This window comes from Pygocentrus nattereri, chromosome 13 (genome assembly GCF_015220715.1).
Source record: "Pygocentrus nattereri isolate fPygNat1 chromosome 13, fPygNat1.pri, whole genome shotgun sequence".
NCBI lineage: Eukaryota > Metazoa > Chordata > Actinopteri > Characiformes > Serrasalmidae > Pygocentrus > Pygocentrus nattereri.
Window position 1 is genome coordinate 17325724 of NC_051223.1, and position 17958 is coordinate 17343681.

At 38.3% G+C, this 17958-nt stretch overlaps 1 protein-coding gene across 2 annotated transcripts; it reads right to left on the minus strand.

The window, feature by feature from the left end:
* Window positions 1-615: 615 nt before the first annotated feature.
* On the minus strand, window positions 616-17729 carry map2k4b (mitogen-activated protein kinase kinase 4b). Of its 2 annotated transcripts, XM_017693136.2 has the most exons (13): window positions 17362-17729; window positions 14872-14907; window positions 14398-14430; window positions 10385-10487; window positions 10058-10232; window positions 9724-9843; window positions 8566-8685; window positions 8391-8442; window positions 5202-5329; window positions 4183-4260; window positions 3926-4074; window positions 2777-2822; window positions 616-2636 (listed from the first exon to the last, which is right to left on the minus strand). In XM_017693136.2, exons 1-13 carry the CDS (start codon window positions 17474-17476, stop codon window positions 2523-2525), a joined length of 1269 nt encoding a protein of 422 aa, XP_017548625.1. In that variant the 5' UTR covers window positions 17477-17729; the 3' UTR covers window positions 616-2522. The 2 variants fall into 2 exon arrangements, with proteins under 2 accessions (XP_017548625.1, XP_017548626.1); XM_017693137.2 differs by lacking the exon at window positions 14398-14430 and having other exon boundaries at window positions 17362-17728.
* Window positions 17730-17958: the final 229 nt, after the last annotated feature.

Consider the following 17958-nt stretch of genomic DNA (forward strand, 5'->3'; position numbering starts at 1 on the left):
AATTAATCTCAAAGGTGTTCAGTAGGTATAAGGTCAGCACTCTGAACAGGCCACTGGAGTTCTTCCACACCAAATACATCAAATCATGTCTTTATGGACCTCGCTTTGTGCACAAGTGCAGAGTCATGCTGGAACAGTAAAGGGTTTTCCCCAAACCATTGCCACAATGCTGGAAGCATATAATTGTCTAAAATGTCTTTGTATGATGAAGCATTAACATTACCTTTCACTGGAAGTGAGGGAAGTGAGCCTCAGACCATCATCCCCCCATCACCAAACTTTACTGTGGGCAATATGCATTCTGGTAGGTAGTGTTCTGGCATCCATCAGACTGCCAGCTAGCGAAGTGTGATTCATTACACCAGAGAACACATTTCCACCGTTAAGAGGTGGTGTGCTTTACACCACTCCAGCCACTGCTTGGCCTCACACACAATGATCTTTGGCTTTTGTGCAATATATATATATATATATATATATATATATATATATATATATATATATATATGTATATATATATATATATATATATATATATATATATATATATATATATAGTGTGTGTGTGTGTGTTTATATAAACCTACTGTCAAACAAATGACCAACACACCCAAAGAGGCTAATTAATTGAATTTATTCTAGCATTTAGCCCATATGTGTTTCCAGATCTTACAGAAAAAAAATCAGGACAATAAGGTCACAGTCACATTCTAACCTTATCACAACTGACCTGCAGGCAGATACTTGGATCTTATCATTACTATGTGAACACTAAGATTCCATGAATATTATTTAAATATGTGAAGTGAATAGGACAAATAGCTCAGACCCATCAGAGGTTAATATCCCCTCCAAAACCAGACATAAGGCAATATCCCTGCAGATCTTCCCGTTACAATTTTTACAGATTTTTGCGTTCACAACATACACTTACAATATTTTCACAGTGTGAACATTCTTTAACATATTACCCCCTCCTCATAGTGATACAATGTAATGATGCATATCACCCATATTTTCCCTTGTAATATTAAATACTCTACTAATTTGTAACATACTCTATTTACCTTTTGAAAGGTTGCTTTAATATTGGGAAGATTTGTTTATTATGGTACCCCCACACAAAGCATTAATAGGTAGCCATTTTTAGCTCAATGTTACATCTTATTCCAGCTATATAACGTCTTTACACTTTTATAGCCAGGTACAAAACATGAAACCTTTGTGTATTTCAATCAATAATATGGCAGCATATTATCGTGTGTCATATCAAATCAGTCCCTAAAAGGCTGCTTTGGCAAAGTTTGTATGTTTCTTTTTAAAACAAGTAACCCAAACAACGACATATGGTCAGTGACCACATTCCACTCACAAGCCAAAATGTCAAGCCTTGTCTGTTGATAACATGCCAATTTCAGGAAAAGAGGCAGACTCTATGAAGCAGCAATACAGAGCAACTTCTGGAAAAAGATGAGGATTTTTGCAGAGAAATCTGTGTATTAGAGGTTGATAAAGTTTTATACACATTTACAATCGTGTAGGTGTCCTGCAGGCTCTAAGTGTTCACTACACCAGAAAGATGTTTAAATGTAGTGAATACAATTTGGTGAGTTAAAATTGCATATTCATAATATAAAGCTACTTTAAAAGGATAACTTGATATTTTTTAATCTAGACTTTATGTTTCACTTCGGAGTCTAATGGACCAGTTCCAACAGGCATCCATCATTTTATGTCTCTTGTCTACATTCAGTTATGCAAACTCAACATCCTGGACTTTATATTGTAGAAATCACAAGGCTAAAATATTGGAATTTATCAAATTTGAAGCACTCCAAATCACCCTCATCAGTCGACGGATGTCCAAATGTGTGGAGCAAAAGGTCTAGAAGAAATGATCTAACCATCCTTTTAACAGATTCTTTGATGCTGAACAATGCTTCTGCATACTCATTCATCTTGCAAAGTGATATCACAACTAAAATGTGCTTTATCTGTACAAATATTGACCTAAATAACATATCCTACTACAGAAATTTTATATTTTGCAGAAAATGGTAGATATTTTCATTCCATTTGAGAATCAACGTGACATTTTTGTTTTGGTAAGTTTTGTAAGGTTTATATTATTTTCAAGTAGATATATACACACACACATTAGTTCATTTTATCCCCCCATGAACACAAAGATAAACTTTGCTTTGATTAATCGTGTCTTGAATGAAAGAGTTCAAGTTTTGTGTCCTAATTTCTAAAATAAGCTCAGCTAAAAGTTTACATATGGCATTAAAATAAATATGATACATCAGATAAAACAACCATTATGTTCTAATGTGAACGGAGTTGGCTTGTTTTCGTAGACCAATATACTAATGGTTTTAAGATGAAAGCCCATCCTTATTGCACAAAATGTTTTGGGATTTTGAGTGTCATATTAAAAGCAGTGTGTAACCATGAAACAGAACAATGCTGTGCACCAAATGGTTGTCATATTACACTGCATTCTGATAACATACACACTATCAGTCAACGTACATGGGAGAGCTTGGGGAAGTAGGGATTTCATCCAGGATTTTACACACATAACTGGCAACATCCACCACTCGCTCCTCATACATCAGAATGAATGGGTGCTTCTGCAGGACAGAAAAACAAGAAAGTTTAAATTAAACTATATGTTCATGGACTAATAACTACCAGTGACGGAGTAAGCATACATGTTTTTTGACATGAATTCATTTATAATCAATATTAATGCTGGGCAGAAGACACTCACCAAAAGCTCCTTGTACTTTGGCCTTTTTGACTCGTCCTTTGTAAGGCTGAGAAAACAACAGGGTTCCAAAATATAAGACTGTGCTTCTTTCCAAAATACATTTTTATTCAGTGAGGAGAAACAAGTATTCACTTTTTTGTTAATGTTGCATATACTTCCAATGCATGTACTACTTGAACTTACCTAGTAGACACCATGAATTATTAACTTTAGTACTTCACTGCAATGCTGTTGACAATTACAGCATTGAAGTTTACATTAAGTAGCAATCAATCTTTTGTAGCACTGTGGTTCAATTTTGGCCATCCCTCCTACCAAACTGTCTTCAATTAACCAAAGTTATGAGGGGGATCTCTGTTGGACTTGCAATTTCAAAATCTTCCATAAATTTTCATTTGGATTCAAGTCTGGAGGTTCGATTTGCCATAGCAAGCGCCTTGCATCTTGGATTCATTTTAGCCATTTTGCCTTATTTTGGCATTAGAAGTCTTGTGGGGTGAAGGAACAGAAAGCATCACAATGCAGTTTATGGCTTTTTGTCTGTATAGCTGTTGTTCCTACTGTTTTCAAGCCATCCTGTAATTTTTTTTTCTGAAGGACTGCTGGCTTCTCTCTTACCTTCCTTACTATTAGTCCAAGTGCCTGCGTAAAATTGCCTGTGAGATGATCGATGATCATCATCAAACCAACTGTACTGACAGAGAAGTTTAAGGCTCTGTAGCACCCCCGAGCCCCCAAGTTCTGTTTAATGATGTCCCTGAGAACTTTAAGAAACTCCTCTACCTTCATCATGACTGCTACCTGCTGTGTAAACTCTTCCCAGCCAAAGACAAAGCCTTTCATGGCACCAGGTTCACTTTGCATAAGAACATTGTTTATTTTGCAGCATTTATATGTAAAGCTTGATTTATTTTTAACATTTCAGTATGTCATCTTTAACATGCCTAAATACTTTGTCCTCTGTCAATTTAATTTTGACAATGTGTAGCTTATAAAAACATTTTTTTGTTCATATTTATAGGGAAAAGTAATGTGCATAATATTAAAAGCGGACCTATCCACCTAAAGTACATTAAATGACGAGACCAAAAGTTTCTGGATACTTGTTTCTCCACACTGTAACACAAAATAGAAAGACTTCAGGCTCACCATAGATTGACAAAGTTGATGAATTTGGGAGAAAACTGTCTTTCCTCTGAATTGCTAAGTTGAGGAGGATCTCCCTTTACCACTTGTGTCAGCTGATCAAACACACTGTTCCATTTCGGGTACGGGAATCGTCCTGTAGCCAGCTCGTACTAAAGAGGCAGAACACAAGTTGGAGCACATTGTATATTCATTGATTTGTAGAAATCTAGGATTAAGATGAACAAATTCTGAACGTGCATCTGTGTGGAGTGACATACCAGTGTGATTCCCAAACTCCACACATCTGAGCGCACATCATAGCCTTGCCTGGAAGCACTGGGATCTATCCTTTCAGGCTTTTGAAAATAAATAAATAAATAAACAAATAATAATGAATACATAATAACATTAATAATAAACAAAAACAACAAGAACAAAAACATTCAATGACAGATTATTATAATTATTAATTAAATTATTAAGTAGACATTATGTTGGGGGGTGGAAATACTTATTACTATTGTAAAGAAATCACAACCAAAGTACATCAATATAATGCAGTGGCAGACATTTCCTCACTCAAAGATTTCTATAATCACACTGCTCCAACTCTGCTCTGTATGATTCATTCTTATGTTTAGTTTATGCCAACGTATGGACTAGACACTATACAATGCACTTCATGCATTACTGGCTGTTCTTAAATAGTTTTTTTGGGTGTACATAGACTTGAAACTTAACAAAAATAAAGGAAAAGAAAACACACACACACACACACACACACACACACACACACACACACACACACTTTCAGACAAGACAATGACAAATCAAGTTAAAAAGAAATACCAAAGAGATGTAGAAATGTAAGTAAAAGCCAAGTTAAAGAGAAGATACATTCAAGATATTCCATTTCTTAATTGCGTGAACTGAACTTTATAAGAAGGATTATTTTTAGCTCCACAGTTAAGAAGCATAACAAAAAGGCCTCTCCACGTTTTCTGTATTTTACATAAGGTATTTTTTGCTGTGATCTGTGAGAATTTCAAACAGTTCTGCTAAACAGTGCAAACACTGTGTAAGTGGCTGTCATGCTCAAGCTGCAGCAGTCACACTTCTGCAACACTCATGTCACGCATAGGCAGTCAGTGTGGAAAAAGCACTGGCTTGTGGGATGGAGCACTGACACGCTGACTTTCTGAAAAGCCGCTCCACAAAATCACGCCACAACACTCCCATACTCTGGGTGCAAACTCAAAGCCTCTTTTATATGGTTAAAGTGTGTGGAGCAACTCACAGCCATGTAAGGTCTGCATCCAGCATCTCTAGTCTTGGCGATGGAATCAACCAACTGTCCGCTGATGCCAAAGTCACAGAGCTTTATGTTGCCATTTCTATCCAGGAGAATGTTGGAGGGTTTGATGTCTAGAATCAAAAGAAAAACAAAATATTAAAAGGAACAATGAGTTCGCACTAGGGCTGCAAATTTTGGCTGATTCTTTTGACAGACAACCAACTGTCATTAGCCGTCTAATAATAACGATGATAACAATAACAACAACAACCACCAGCAAGTCTAAAATCAAGGATGCAACTTATCAAAATATCAATCATAAAGATAGTTCTAGATCTTAAACCCGACTGGCTGAGCCTTGCTCAAAGCCACTGTAAAATACCTGTTATACACACACAAATGAGAGCTCACCTCAACTGAATTCTGTATTAATGCACCAAAAAACACACAAAAAAAAAAAGGTTCCCTTTACGGACCATGGAATGCAGTACTTATAGGTGGGGCCAGGCACAAGTGCATATATGAACTAAATAGCCTAAAACCATATTAAACATAGTGAATGTAAAAGCCTCGTTTTGTTTAAAATGAGCGTTTGAACTACATGTTTATGATTATATGACCAAAAATAAAAAAGCTGCCAAACTGACTGGAATATTTAAAGATGGAAAATTCTATATTATATTAGTTCTTTAGTTCTATTCAGCTCATATCGCACTCTCTCTCAGACCCTGTTCACACTTGGTATTAACATCCATCCCGTGTAAATCAAAGGGCTTTCACAAATGCTTAGACCACATGAACTTCTGAACAGACAGTAGAGCACATGAGAAATCAATCTACAGCAGCTGATTAAGGAAGCGGTTTGATGCTGTTGAAGGCACATTCAGACACTAACGTTTACACTATAATTGCTGTGGTCATATACGTCCCTGATCACCTCTGAAGGTGGTTTGAGTAATCAGATCAGAATGTGTCTCCAAAGCACGCTGCACCCCACTTACACCTGGACTTCGTGCTGTCCACTTATAAGTGTGAACAGGGCCTCAGAGAAGACAGACAAAACAGTTTGTCTTTTCTCACTTGCAGATGTTTGCATTCAATAGGGTACATCAACTGAGCTATGCCATCATTCTATTAAAACTTGGCTAACACCACTATTTTCAGCGACTGCTTCATAGTTTTTAATCTAGTACCAACAGCTTAATGCACAACTCAAAAACATTCCTCAGCCTGAATGAGAAATCTACCTATTCAAATATGAAATGACTTTGAATGAAATGATATTCTAATGGCTAACACTGGTCAACTGTCCATTTGTTAATTTATGGTTAATCATTTACATTAAATTACATTCAATAATTATACATTTAACAAGCAATTCAGCTCAACATTTACTAAGCAAACCTCTGTTCCAAGTACAGTGTAATTACAAATCATGACCACTAGAGGTCACACAGCACTAGTGCAAAACAATACAATACAGAAAACTTCAAAACTAGTCACCTCCACGTAATACAACCCCTGGTAAAAATGATGGAATCAGCACTCTTGGAGGAAGATCTTTCAATTGTTTAATTTTGTAGAAAAAGGTTAATCACAGAGACATGCCACAAAACTTTTTTTTTCAAAATTCCAAACTTCTGGCATGAAAACAATAAAAAGAAATACATTTCATTGTTGTAGTCAGTCACAACAGTGTTTTTAGATCAAGTAGAGGAAAAAATATGGAGTCACTAAGTTGTGAGGAAAATATTATGGAATCATGAGAAAAACACTGCACCATTAGTACTTTGTTGCACCACCTCTGGCTTTTATAACAGCTTAAATTCTCTGAGGCATGGACTTAACTAACGACAAACAGTATTCTTCATCAATCCGTCTCCAACTGTCTGTAATTGCTGTTGCCAGATCAGCTTTGCAGGTTGGAGCCTTGGTGACCATTTTCTTCAATTCCCACCAGATATTTTCAACTGGGTTGAGATCTGGACTATTTGTAGGCCAGGCCAATGATATCATACATCTTTCTTGAAGGAAAGTTTTCACGGCCTTTGCCCTACGGCAAGATGCATGATCATCTTGAAAAATGAATCATCACCAAACATCCTTTCAGCTGATGGAATAAGAAAAGTGTCCATGTGGACTTTGGCATTTATTGAAGATGTAATGACTCATTTCCCCCATGCATTAACCTGACATGCAGCCCCAGATCATCAATGACTGTGGAAATTTGCATGTTTTCTTCAGGCAGTCATCTTTATAAACAAAAGTTCCAGCATCATCACCTCGCCCAATGCAGATTCGTGATTCATCACTGAAGATTAATTTCATCCAGTCTTCCACAGTCCACGATTGCTTTACTTCAGCCCACTGTAACCTTGTTCTTTTCCGTTTACGTGTTAATGATGGCTTTCGTTTGGCTTTTCTGGATGTAAGTCCCATTTCTTTTAGGCGATGTCTTACAGTTCAGTCACAGACACTGACTCCCGTTTCCGCCCACTTGGTTCTCATTTGTTTTGTTGTGCGTTTTCTGTTTTCAAGACGTATTGCTTCAAGTTTTCTATCCTGATGCGTTGATGTTTTCCTTGATCTACCCGTATGCTTTCCTTTTACAACCTTCCCATCTTGTTTGTACTTGGTCCACATTTTAGACTCAGCTAACTGGGAACAACCAACATCTTTTGTAACATTCCGTGATTATTTACCTTCTTGAAGAAGTTTTATAATTCCTTTGTTTCTACGGACATCTCTGGTGTTGGAGCCATGATTCATGTCAATCCACTTTGTGCAACAGCCCTCCAAAATGTGACCACTCATTTTTAGCTGAAGACTAAATAGCAGATTTAATTTGATGCAGGTGTTTGTTTTAAAACCGCAAATTACAGAGCGATTCCATAATATTTTCTTTAGTATTATTGTGATTCCACATTTTTTCCTCTACTTGATCTAAAAACACAACTGTGACTGACTACAATTATATTTATTTCTTTTTTTTTATTGCTTTCTTAATGCCACAAGGCTGAAACTTTGAAAAACCAGTTTTGTGGCATGTCTCTGTGATTAACTTTTTTCTGCAAAATTAAAAGACTTTCCTCCAAGATGGTTGATTCCATCATTTTTGCCAGGGGTTGTAGTCAGTGTTAAAACAAACAAACAAAAAAGCCTTAAATAAAGCAGTCACTTCTTTATATTTACCTCTGTGGATTATTTTCAAGTTTTCTTTCAAGTGATTCAGTGCTTTCACAGTCTGCAAACAGGTTGAGACAAAATAAAAAAAGAAAGAATAATAATAATTAAGGCAAAAAAATTAAGCCCAAAATTTCTTATTGCAGTATCGTTAATCATTCACAAAATGAAATGAGGCGCTTACCGCTAACGTAATTTTGCCTAATATTTCCTCTGGAATGACATCATCTAATGAGCAATATACATATTTGTAGAATTTGTCAAACGAGGTAGACATAAGTTCCATACATATCCAACAGTCACCCTGTAAGAGAAATAGACTTGAAGTTTGAATGTTATTCTCAATGAACATCATTAGAACATTTGTCTTGCAGCAATCAAATGAAATCATCACAAATGGAGCAAATTAAATGGCTGTAGAAAATGCACACAGCTGTTCTAAGCTGGAGTTCCACACGGCTTTCATCAATATTTACATCCAAATGCTCCCAACATTTTCAAACATTTGCAATAAGCATTAAAGAGCTTCAACATAATAATAATAATAATAATAATGCTTTCGAACACTTGGTATACATTGTTCAGCATTTAAAAAACAAAAACTAATTAAAATCAAACACAATATACACAGAGAGAGAAAAGGAAAAACCAAGTGACTTAATAAGACAACATAACAGCTTCACTGTGCCGTGCCATTAAGATGTCATTAAGGATGAAAGTCCATTCTTCCAAATCAAGTTCAACTGGGTTAATATCTGGTGACTGTGCAGGCTATTGTGTATTGTTTATATGGGGGCAGTGCCATCCTGGAAGGAACCCCTCACAGTCATCAAGACACAATATTTAATCATAGAACAAACGTGGTCAGTTAGCATCGCTTTGTACTGATTTTTTTTTTTTTTAAAAGTGATCAATCTCTCGAAGGGGACAATGAACCCAAACTATGCCCAAACATTGGTCATTAACTATGGTCATTAAATGTGTATGCGCAACCAAAATTCCCAACCCAGTTTACTGTTTACTTACTAAACACCTTTTAAAACATGAGCCAGTTCAGCAGTCTTTGTGAGTGAAGCTCCTGCCATCTGTGCCATAATAATGCAACTGTTTTCAAAGTCACAAAAATGAAGGTCAACTGGACTGGCTCAGCATTTTAATACATCATAGAGCATGACACGCTGTTAATTGCCTAATTGTATCATGCATTTATTAGGTTTCTCCGCTCATTAAATTTTTTGGCCATCTGCAATACATAATATACAAACAGAGGGGCAAGACCTTTACACGTCTAAGGTACAAATAATAAAAAAGAATATATATAAAAATTTTTTTAAAAACTCACCTCTCTGAATAGTGCCCCATAAAACTGGACGATATAGGGACAGTCACTACTCCTCATTACTACGTCTAAGTCCATGAGCAACTGCTTCTGTTCTTTCTCATCAACAGTGGACCGAATCCTCTGTAACATAAACATACCTGTTACTTACACACAGAAATTCTATGAATTTGCTTGCCATAATCTAGCATTACAACTAGAAAAAAGGTTATTCCCATAGCAACCCTTAATTGTCACATATTTCAAGTCTTTCTGTCAAATTTTCTAGATGCATTTTGCCATTCACAGTGTTCGGATTATAAGAGAACATCTTCACAAAATGTATATTGTGCATCACCTTGACAGCCATAATCTGACCACTAGGCTTATGAACCATTTTGTTGACAGAGCCATAGGCCCCTCGGCCAATTTCCCCAAGGTCCTTCAGGTCTTCAGCAGTGAAATCCCAGTGCTGCTCAGGAGAAATCTTTAGTTTTCCAGACGACTCGATACTGTGGGTGCGCAGTCTCTCTCTGGAAGTGGGCACAGATGACTTAGTAAAAGGTAAGTGTGCAATCACAGCCTTAATAATGTCCACCACTCTAGAAACTGACAACACGCAGCTGGAAGATATTACTGTTTTTAAGGTTGTACAATCTGCAAGTGTTCATGTATTCCCACTTACATGTGTGGGTTCTGGAAGGAAGGAGTGCCTGAAGCGATGGGGAGTCTGGCATTTGGTTTAATTGGAGGATTAGCAAAGTTTAACTTCAGTGCTTTGCGTTTACCTGAGAAAAAGAAAAGGTGTTATACCACCTAAGAAAAAAAGACAGTAAGAGAAGACAAACATTTGTTCATTCCTAAGCAGCTGAAACAAAAGGCAGTGTTCTAGATGAGAAAAAAAAATACTGTTTTTAGATTAAATGGTTTGAAAAGCTTTTTTTCCTGGCATACCATGAAACTGATGGATTGTATGTGTATTGCTGCATATTGTAAATAGCTGATCAGTCTTTTACTGCTTTCAGATGTGACTTGAATTATCATGATATAAAGCATAACAGACTTTCCTTCAGTCAACCACATTAACAATTACACAATTTTCATCTTGGCTGAAACTTTTAGCATTTTCAATACTGAAAGGTCAATGCAGCACAGTATGGTGGCCATTTCAAACTATCCGTACACTGGTTGAGTACCCATGTCTGCTGTTTCCCATTGCACAACTTAACCATCAAAATAGGTGGGGTTCTCTTTTTATAATGTGGTTATATGATTTCTCATGCATATCTGGCTTTAACATCAAGCACAACCAGTTGCGTCAATGGAGGAGTCTCAAGTTCTGATTTACCTTTTACTCTACATTTGTTTAACGCGAGTGTCATGGGCAGTGCTTTTGGCTGGGTATTTGTTTATGTTTTGTACGTTTTTCTTCTGAAGTTAGTCTTTGCCTGTCACAATTGTTTGAGACAATCGCAATTTCTTGGTAGAGGAAATGACAACAAACCTCATGATCATGGATTTGTAAATATCCTGCACAGTGGAAAAAGCACGAGTTGATCAGCCAAGACAAGTTTGGCATCTGACGCTCTTTAGTCTTGCACAGGAGCTACAAGGGTGTAACACAGGTGTGCCTACATTTACCTGCAAAGGCCTGATGTGGCTGCAGGTTTTCATTCCAAATGAGCAGCTCACCCGATTCTACTTGTTTAATCAACAGGTCTTCAAACAACTGATCGTGTGAGCTCCTGCCCTGTGGAATAAAAACCGGCAGACACACTGGCTCTTTATGAATAAGACTGGACAGCATTGGTGTAACAGAACGTAATAGATGTAACAGTAGAATATGACCGCATTTATTTTCAACTTTGTCTGACTTTGACCGACTTGATGGTCAAAGTGAACTGTTGATGTGTGCGGGGGTGGGGTGTAAAAACGCTGCCATCATGTTGGACACATTCTGCTTCTCCTACTGACCTCACAACAATAGCCAATCACACAGCATTTGACTTTTGTTGCAGACATCAAAGCACTCGAAAGTTTATATTAGACTTTTGACACATTAAATGAAATCTAAGTAACATATTATGAAAACGTTGAGGGTGAAGGGTTAAGGAGAAATCTTTTAGAAAGTATACACTGGTATATACACTCTCAGAAAAGAAAAAAAAAAAAGGCACTGTCGCTGGGGCAGTACCCCTCTTGTCACTGTGGTGGTACCCTCAGGGGTACATCCCAGTACCTTTAGTCAGGGAACATAACTGTACCAGAATCCACTGAAGTTAAATTTTCTAACTTGTATTGACTCCACACACCCCGTCTCATCCCCAGGCTTATCATTTTAATGTTCTGATTTTCATAATCAAATGCTTTAAAGGTGCAAATATCTGCTTTTCTGCTAGGAAAAACTCGTGTAAGGTACACCATTGGACCTTAAAACTACTGATGTACCTTTGAGGGTACAATTACATTGTCTGTACCTTGATGAATGAATCATGTACCTGCATAGTATATGTTTATTTCTAACAGTGTACTAGTATATAGAAAGTATACACCTGAGAATGAAGTACAAATTACAAAGGTAACCGAACTGCCACAAAGGTGAGAAAAAGTCTAAAAGTGATAACATCATAGGGCATTACTTCTTTTAAAATAAACTCCTGGACTAAACTGCTTTACAGTTTACTGCTGGAAACAAAAACTACAGTGTGTGGAGGCTAGGGGTGGAAACCTACAGGCACCTCATGATTCGATTACGATGCAGAGGCTGCGATGTGATTATAAAATTATTATTAATGAATCTTTTTCTATACAGGATTACTATGTTCTCACTGTGTAGCAAAGTATTTGTAATGATCCACAATGAATTTACTTCCAATATCTTTTATTAATAAATCAAATGGAAGTGATGCGGCAAGTCAACTGGACGGCTCTCATTCACTGCTCTTATTTGGAGCACGAGACTCTGCTGCCTCATCTGCGATGAAATGCGCTGTTACTGTGGCATAAGATCCTGTGGTAGTGGATGTCCACACAGCACGTAACAGCCGTCCTGCCTGTTTTCTTTAGTGATTTTATAACTTCTGTTTTGGTCTCATCGTAGAGAATGGGGGGGGGACATCAGTGTCTCAGTAACATATCTTCAAGATGAGACGTGTGCAACATAGTGCAAAGCAGCCCTGGTTCTCGCCAACTGAGAACCGGTGTGCAGACTGCAGGTCACATAGCAACGCAGTCAAAGAGAGAGATTTAAGACAAACATCTGGAGATTAATGGACTTCTTTGCATTTATAAGCACCGTAGTTGGTTTTCTGGTACGTTAAATCTGCAATGAGAGACTGTCAAAGACTAAAAAGGTGGAATGGGAAAGAAACTATTCCAACTTTTGAGGAAAAGTGTCCTGATGGAGTTGGGAGGAAAGTTGCTATAACTAAAGCTAAAAGCAGAGCAAAGTAAGTCTGCGTTTTCGTTCATATTGTTTGAGCCTAAACTAGGACATTAGCACGTACTGAGACATACTGGACATAAAATGTTGTGGCTCCCGAGGTGGCTTGATTTTTGTTGAAAGGACAAAATGGCTCTTCTTAGCATTTGGGTTGTCGGCTCCTGACCTAAATTAGCTTTTAACGCACAGTGTGCCAGTCAGATTTCTCGCTCATTCAATTGTGTTATGTGCTGCCACAGACCGTCCGGCCGCTGCACTTACCCACTTCCAAGTTCCACCTTTTACGTTCCGTCAAAATTACGTGACAAATTAAAATTTAGAAAGTCGATTTTTTACATTTGTGAATTGATTCAGAATCGTCCACATCTGATTCGCGATGCATCTAAGAATCAAGTCCCCCTCCACCCCTAATGATGGCCATAAGAAAGAAAATGAGCTGCAAAAAGGAGGAAATCAAATAAATGGCATCCACTTTGGGAGAAATGACCATAGGAGATCTCAAGTTCTTAGAATACAAACATAACATATGCGACACACACATCATGTTTGTCATCGGAATTTCCAGCCAACAAAGATGATGTTCTCATGTCATGAAGGTGTGTTCTAGCTCATGCAGCATGGATGGTGAGCAACTGCAGCGCCTGACATTAAAAACTGCAGTCACCTTGCTCCCATGAGATTTTATTGACATGTGACATGGTGACATTCAGCACTGCTGGCTTCACACTCGGACAAAATTTTCCAGCATGCCTCACATTAAGTCAGCACCACGCAGGGCCACATTAAATCAACCACAACCAACATGTCACATCGGAATAAAACTATTTGGTAACAGACTCTCATTACTTTTTATTTTTTAAGATGCATTAGCCTCGTAACTCCAGTGCAAAGTTAAAAAAGCAACTTAAGACACAAAACATGTTTGGCTGTTTATGTTTCAGGAAGATCAAAACTGTACATTTAATCTATTCTTTCAAGCTCAAAATGGTGAAGAGACCAAACTAGCCAATGACTCCTACTACATACACATACACAACAGCTGATACAATCCCATGACACAGATCTGATGAAACCCAGGCAGAGTGATTTCCAGTAGTGTTTACTAAGAACATGTTGCTGACATTCTCACATTTAGTGCCATGAATGAATGCACTATATCAAATGTGAAGCCATTTTTGTTCTTTAATAGACAAAAGTGTATTAAAAAAAATAAAAATAAATAAAAACACACACAAACACACACAAGAAAAACTTACTTTGGGGCACACCAGAAAGATTTATCTGAAACCCTACAGCAGTGAAAGACAAACAGAGAAAAAAAAATGAAGAATGAAGACGAACAGAACCGAGCTGAAAGTAAATGTAAAGGATGTGCTGTGGATGTTATTTGGCACAACATGGCAAAATTATAAATGATCAACATTATATAACATGCACATATATAATGTAGATGTATAAGCTGTCATTTTAATGGATTTTCATCAGATGAACCATTTAGAGAACGCTGTACATTTTTGCCTTATTTTAAGGTCATAAAAAAACTGATGAATGTTACATATAATACAGTACACATGCAAACAGAACACACCAAAACAGCTACACCTGTGCTAAGCATGCTACAATTTCCTAAACAGTTCGCCTGAAGTGGGTGAAAAGACACTTAAATGAAAACTGACAGCCTTTCTGAAATCTGAAGTGCTGAAGCCAAACAACAAAAAAGTTAAGAATACCTGTTTCATTCTGACACCTCCAGCATGAGTTGGACTCTGTGGATTTAAAGTATTTTACAAAGTTACAAAGCAAGAATAAAGTAAGTGCTGCTCACTGAAAAAGTCAGCAAAAATACACCGCATATGTTTGTTCTCATTGTATAACTATGACTGGTCACACACGGCTCATGTCATTGCACTCTACTCGCAGGAATCGCCTTCGTTTTGCATGAAAAAGGTACACTGTGCTCCAATAGATTTCCTATCAACGGTGTCGGCCTTTAAGCAAACGAGTGCAAGCAATCCATAATGACCGGTATGTTTGCAGTCTCTAACGCCCCTGGTTGTGTATGGAGGTGGTCTCACAAATAAACAACATACAACAAGAGAAATAACACAACCTTACCTCACTGTTCATCTACTAACAGTTCATCATTGATTACAACCCTGTCCCAAATGGCACACATACAGTCCTCATTTGCACATGTCCATGAGTACTGTGAGGTCACAAGGTGTCCCATTTCTCATTTTGGCATTCAAAGGGACACTCCAGGCACCCTCTGTGTGCCTGTACTGTGGCCTTTGGCTAGGACCATAATGATGCTGACTCAGCAGCAGCCTCATTTCCACAAATTTGAGATACAGGTGAGGAGTGATGAGTATCCAGATTTATTTATAGGTGTCTCATCAACATGGTGGAAAAGAAAATATTCAAATGGGTGTTAAAATCTGTTTTAGTGCTAAAAAAAAAGCAGTGAATGCTTTTACAGCTATCTGAGAGGACAAAATAAGCTTCATCAAATGTACTCAGTACTATCAATAATTGAGCAACATTATGTTCACTTTGTGAGCATCGAGTTCACACTAAAAAAACACGAAATTCACATGAACACAAGGTGAACGCAGTTCCCCACTTTCAGCACTGTCCCTTGAGAGCAACAGTATCTAGATGTTCTAGAACTGTGACTGTAGCCTGATTACTGATACTGCTGCATCGGTGATGCGCTGCTGCATCAGCAGTATGTTTTGTTTGGGAATGACACTTCAGGCTCAACATGGTTAACAAATTCACAATATGATAGTAGCTGTGGCTTCACAGCCATAATAGAATTTGCCATTTAAAAGCTGCATTTGAAGAGAGGAATCAACTGGGCTTAAGGGTGGGACTACAGATAGTTTGTTAACTGATTTAAGCTACATCAAGCTACATTACTTTTAACCTGTACTGTGCCACTGTAGATAAATAAATTAGCCTATTTAAAAAAAGTGACTTCACCAGTTAAGAGCCCTTGCAGAGGCTGCATGTCACACAAATCTGAAATGCATGCTTTTAAACCTAGAGTCCTCCCAGCCTCTCGCCCTCGATATCCACACACTGATGATGTGATGTCACCTACGTGTGGTCTTGGAGGGGGGCTACAGTGCTTACGCCGCCATTGGGACAGGGCCTATGAACACTTGTAACAACACAGGTGAGAGAAGCAATGAATCATTACTGTTGAACAGGTCCTGGAGGGCCAGAGCACAGCAAATCTTAGTCTTCACCCTCCTCCAATGCAACTCTATTACATGAGTTATGTGAATGAGCAGGATCAGGGAAAAATTCTCAAGCGTGCTCTCTACAGTGTTAAGGCCTTCCAGAACTAGAATCTGCACTCTTTCAGCAAATTTCTCCAAGACCTGGATTTAAAGTGCTGTAGTTCTCATTTTCCACAGACTTTCCATACACTACCAAGAGATCAGGATGACTGGACCATTACACAACTAGGGAAACATTTCATATCAACCGAAAGATCCAAAAAGCGTTTTGCTCAAGCACACTTGCTCTGCTAGATAACTCATTCCTTCTCTATCCATCAAAATATAATTTTAATTCTACTAAAAATCTACCGTATCTACTAATTGCCAAGGCTATGCAATGACATATTCTATAACTACAACCTGTTTTTAGGCATGAGAGGAACCTGACAGTTAAGCTATGAACTATGTTACAGATCAAGCTAATGCCCTTTCTGAACTTGACCAAGTGCTACTCTAAACATTATAACATCTTGCTTTAATGTTGTTATAACGTTTGAATACAGTCAGTTTTAGACTAAAGGCATGAATCCATAGACTAATCTCGATATAACCCGAACGGTGGTCTATGAAAGTTGGTATTACTGCTGCTAACGTTGCAGCCACAACAACACACTCGCGCCAGGCCTAACACGGAGCAAACCACTAATGTAGAATAAAACACAACGTACGGTAGCTGGCTGCTGAGATCTCCATAAAGGGATTTGTCGTTTCCATCCGAGTCAAAGCTAACAAACGTTTCCAAAGCCAGTAGCAGCAGTGTGTCTCAACGCTATCTAGGCCCGAGGAGCGTTAGCCGTGCACCTCTGCTGCCAGTAGTGACAGCGCTAGCTAGTTAACCGTGCTAACGTTAGTGCTAGTTATCTTAGCCACACTGGACGAGCAAAGAGGCATAAAAAGGCCAGTTTGATCAGCTCGAGCGCAGCTCCTCACCCTGTATGCCGCTCATCGTGGTTATGTGTTGACTCTGCATTTGGTGATGTGGGAGCAGAGGTCCTGCCGCGTTTATGCCGCTGCAAGAAGTTGGTGAATTGGTAGGAGAAGCCATGGCGGAGGCTCAGTCTGGGCGGTGCGGGAGGAGAAGAGCTGCAGCGCCGCGAGGAAACCAACCAGCGCCCGCCCTGCGCTACGCGAACACGGGCGAGTCCACGGCCGCCGGAGCCGCACGATCAGCACATCGCCTGCTGAAGGGAAAGAGGCGCAGGAGCGTTAAAACGACGGCTCCATTTGAACTGCTCGCTCGGCGGTCCCGACTGATTGCTGGGGGAGTGTGGGGCAGAGAGCGATGGCACGGGATTTCCAAGACGGAAAAACAGTGTTTCAAAATAAGAGCCTGCGGTGAAGGCCTGGCCAGTCTTTAAAAACAAAGGAGCCGGGAAAGAAAAGGAAAAGCTCCTCAACGAGGAACGTTGTTAATAGTCTTCAAACTATTATTTATACTTACTAACACTTGAAAACCCCTATATATATATATATATATATATATATATATATATATATATATATATATATATATATATATATATATTA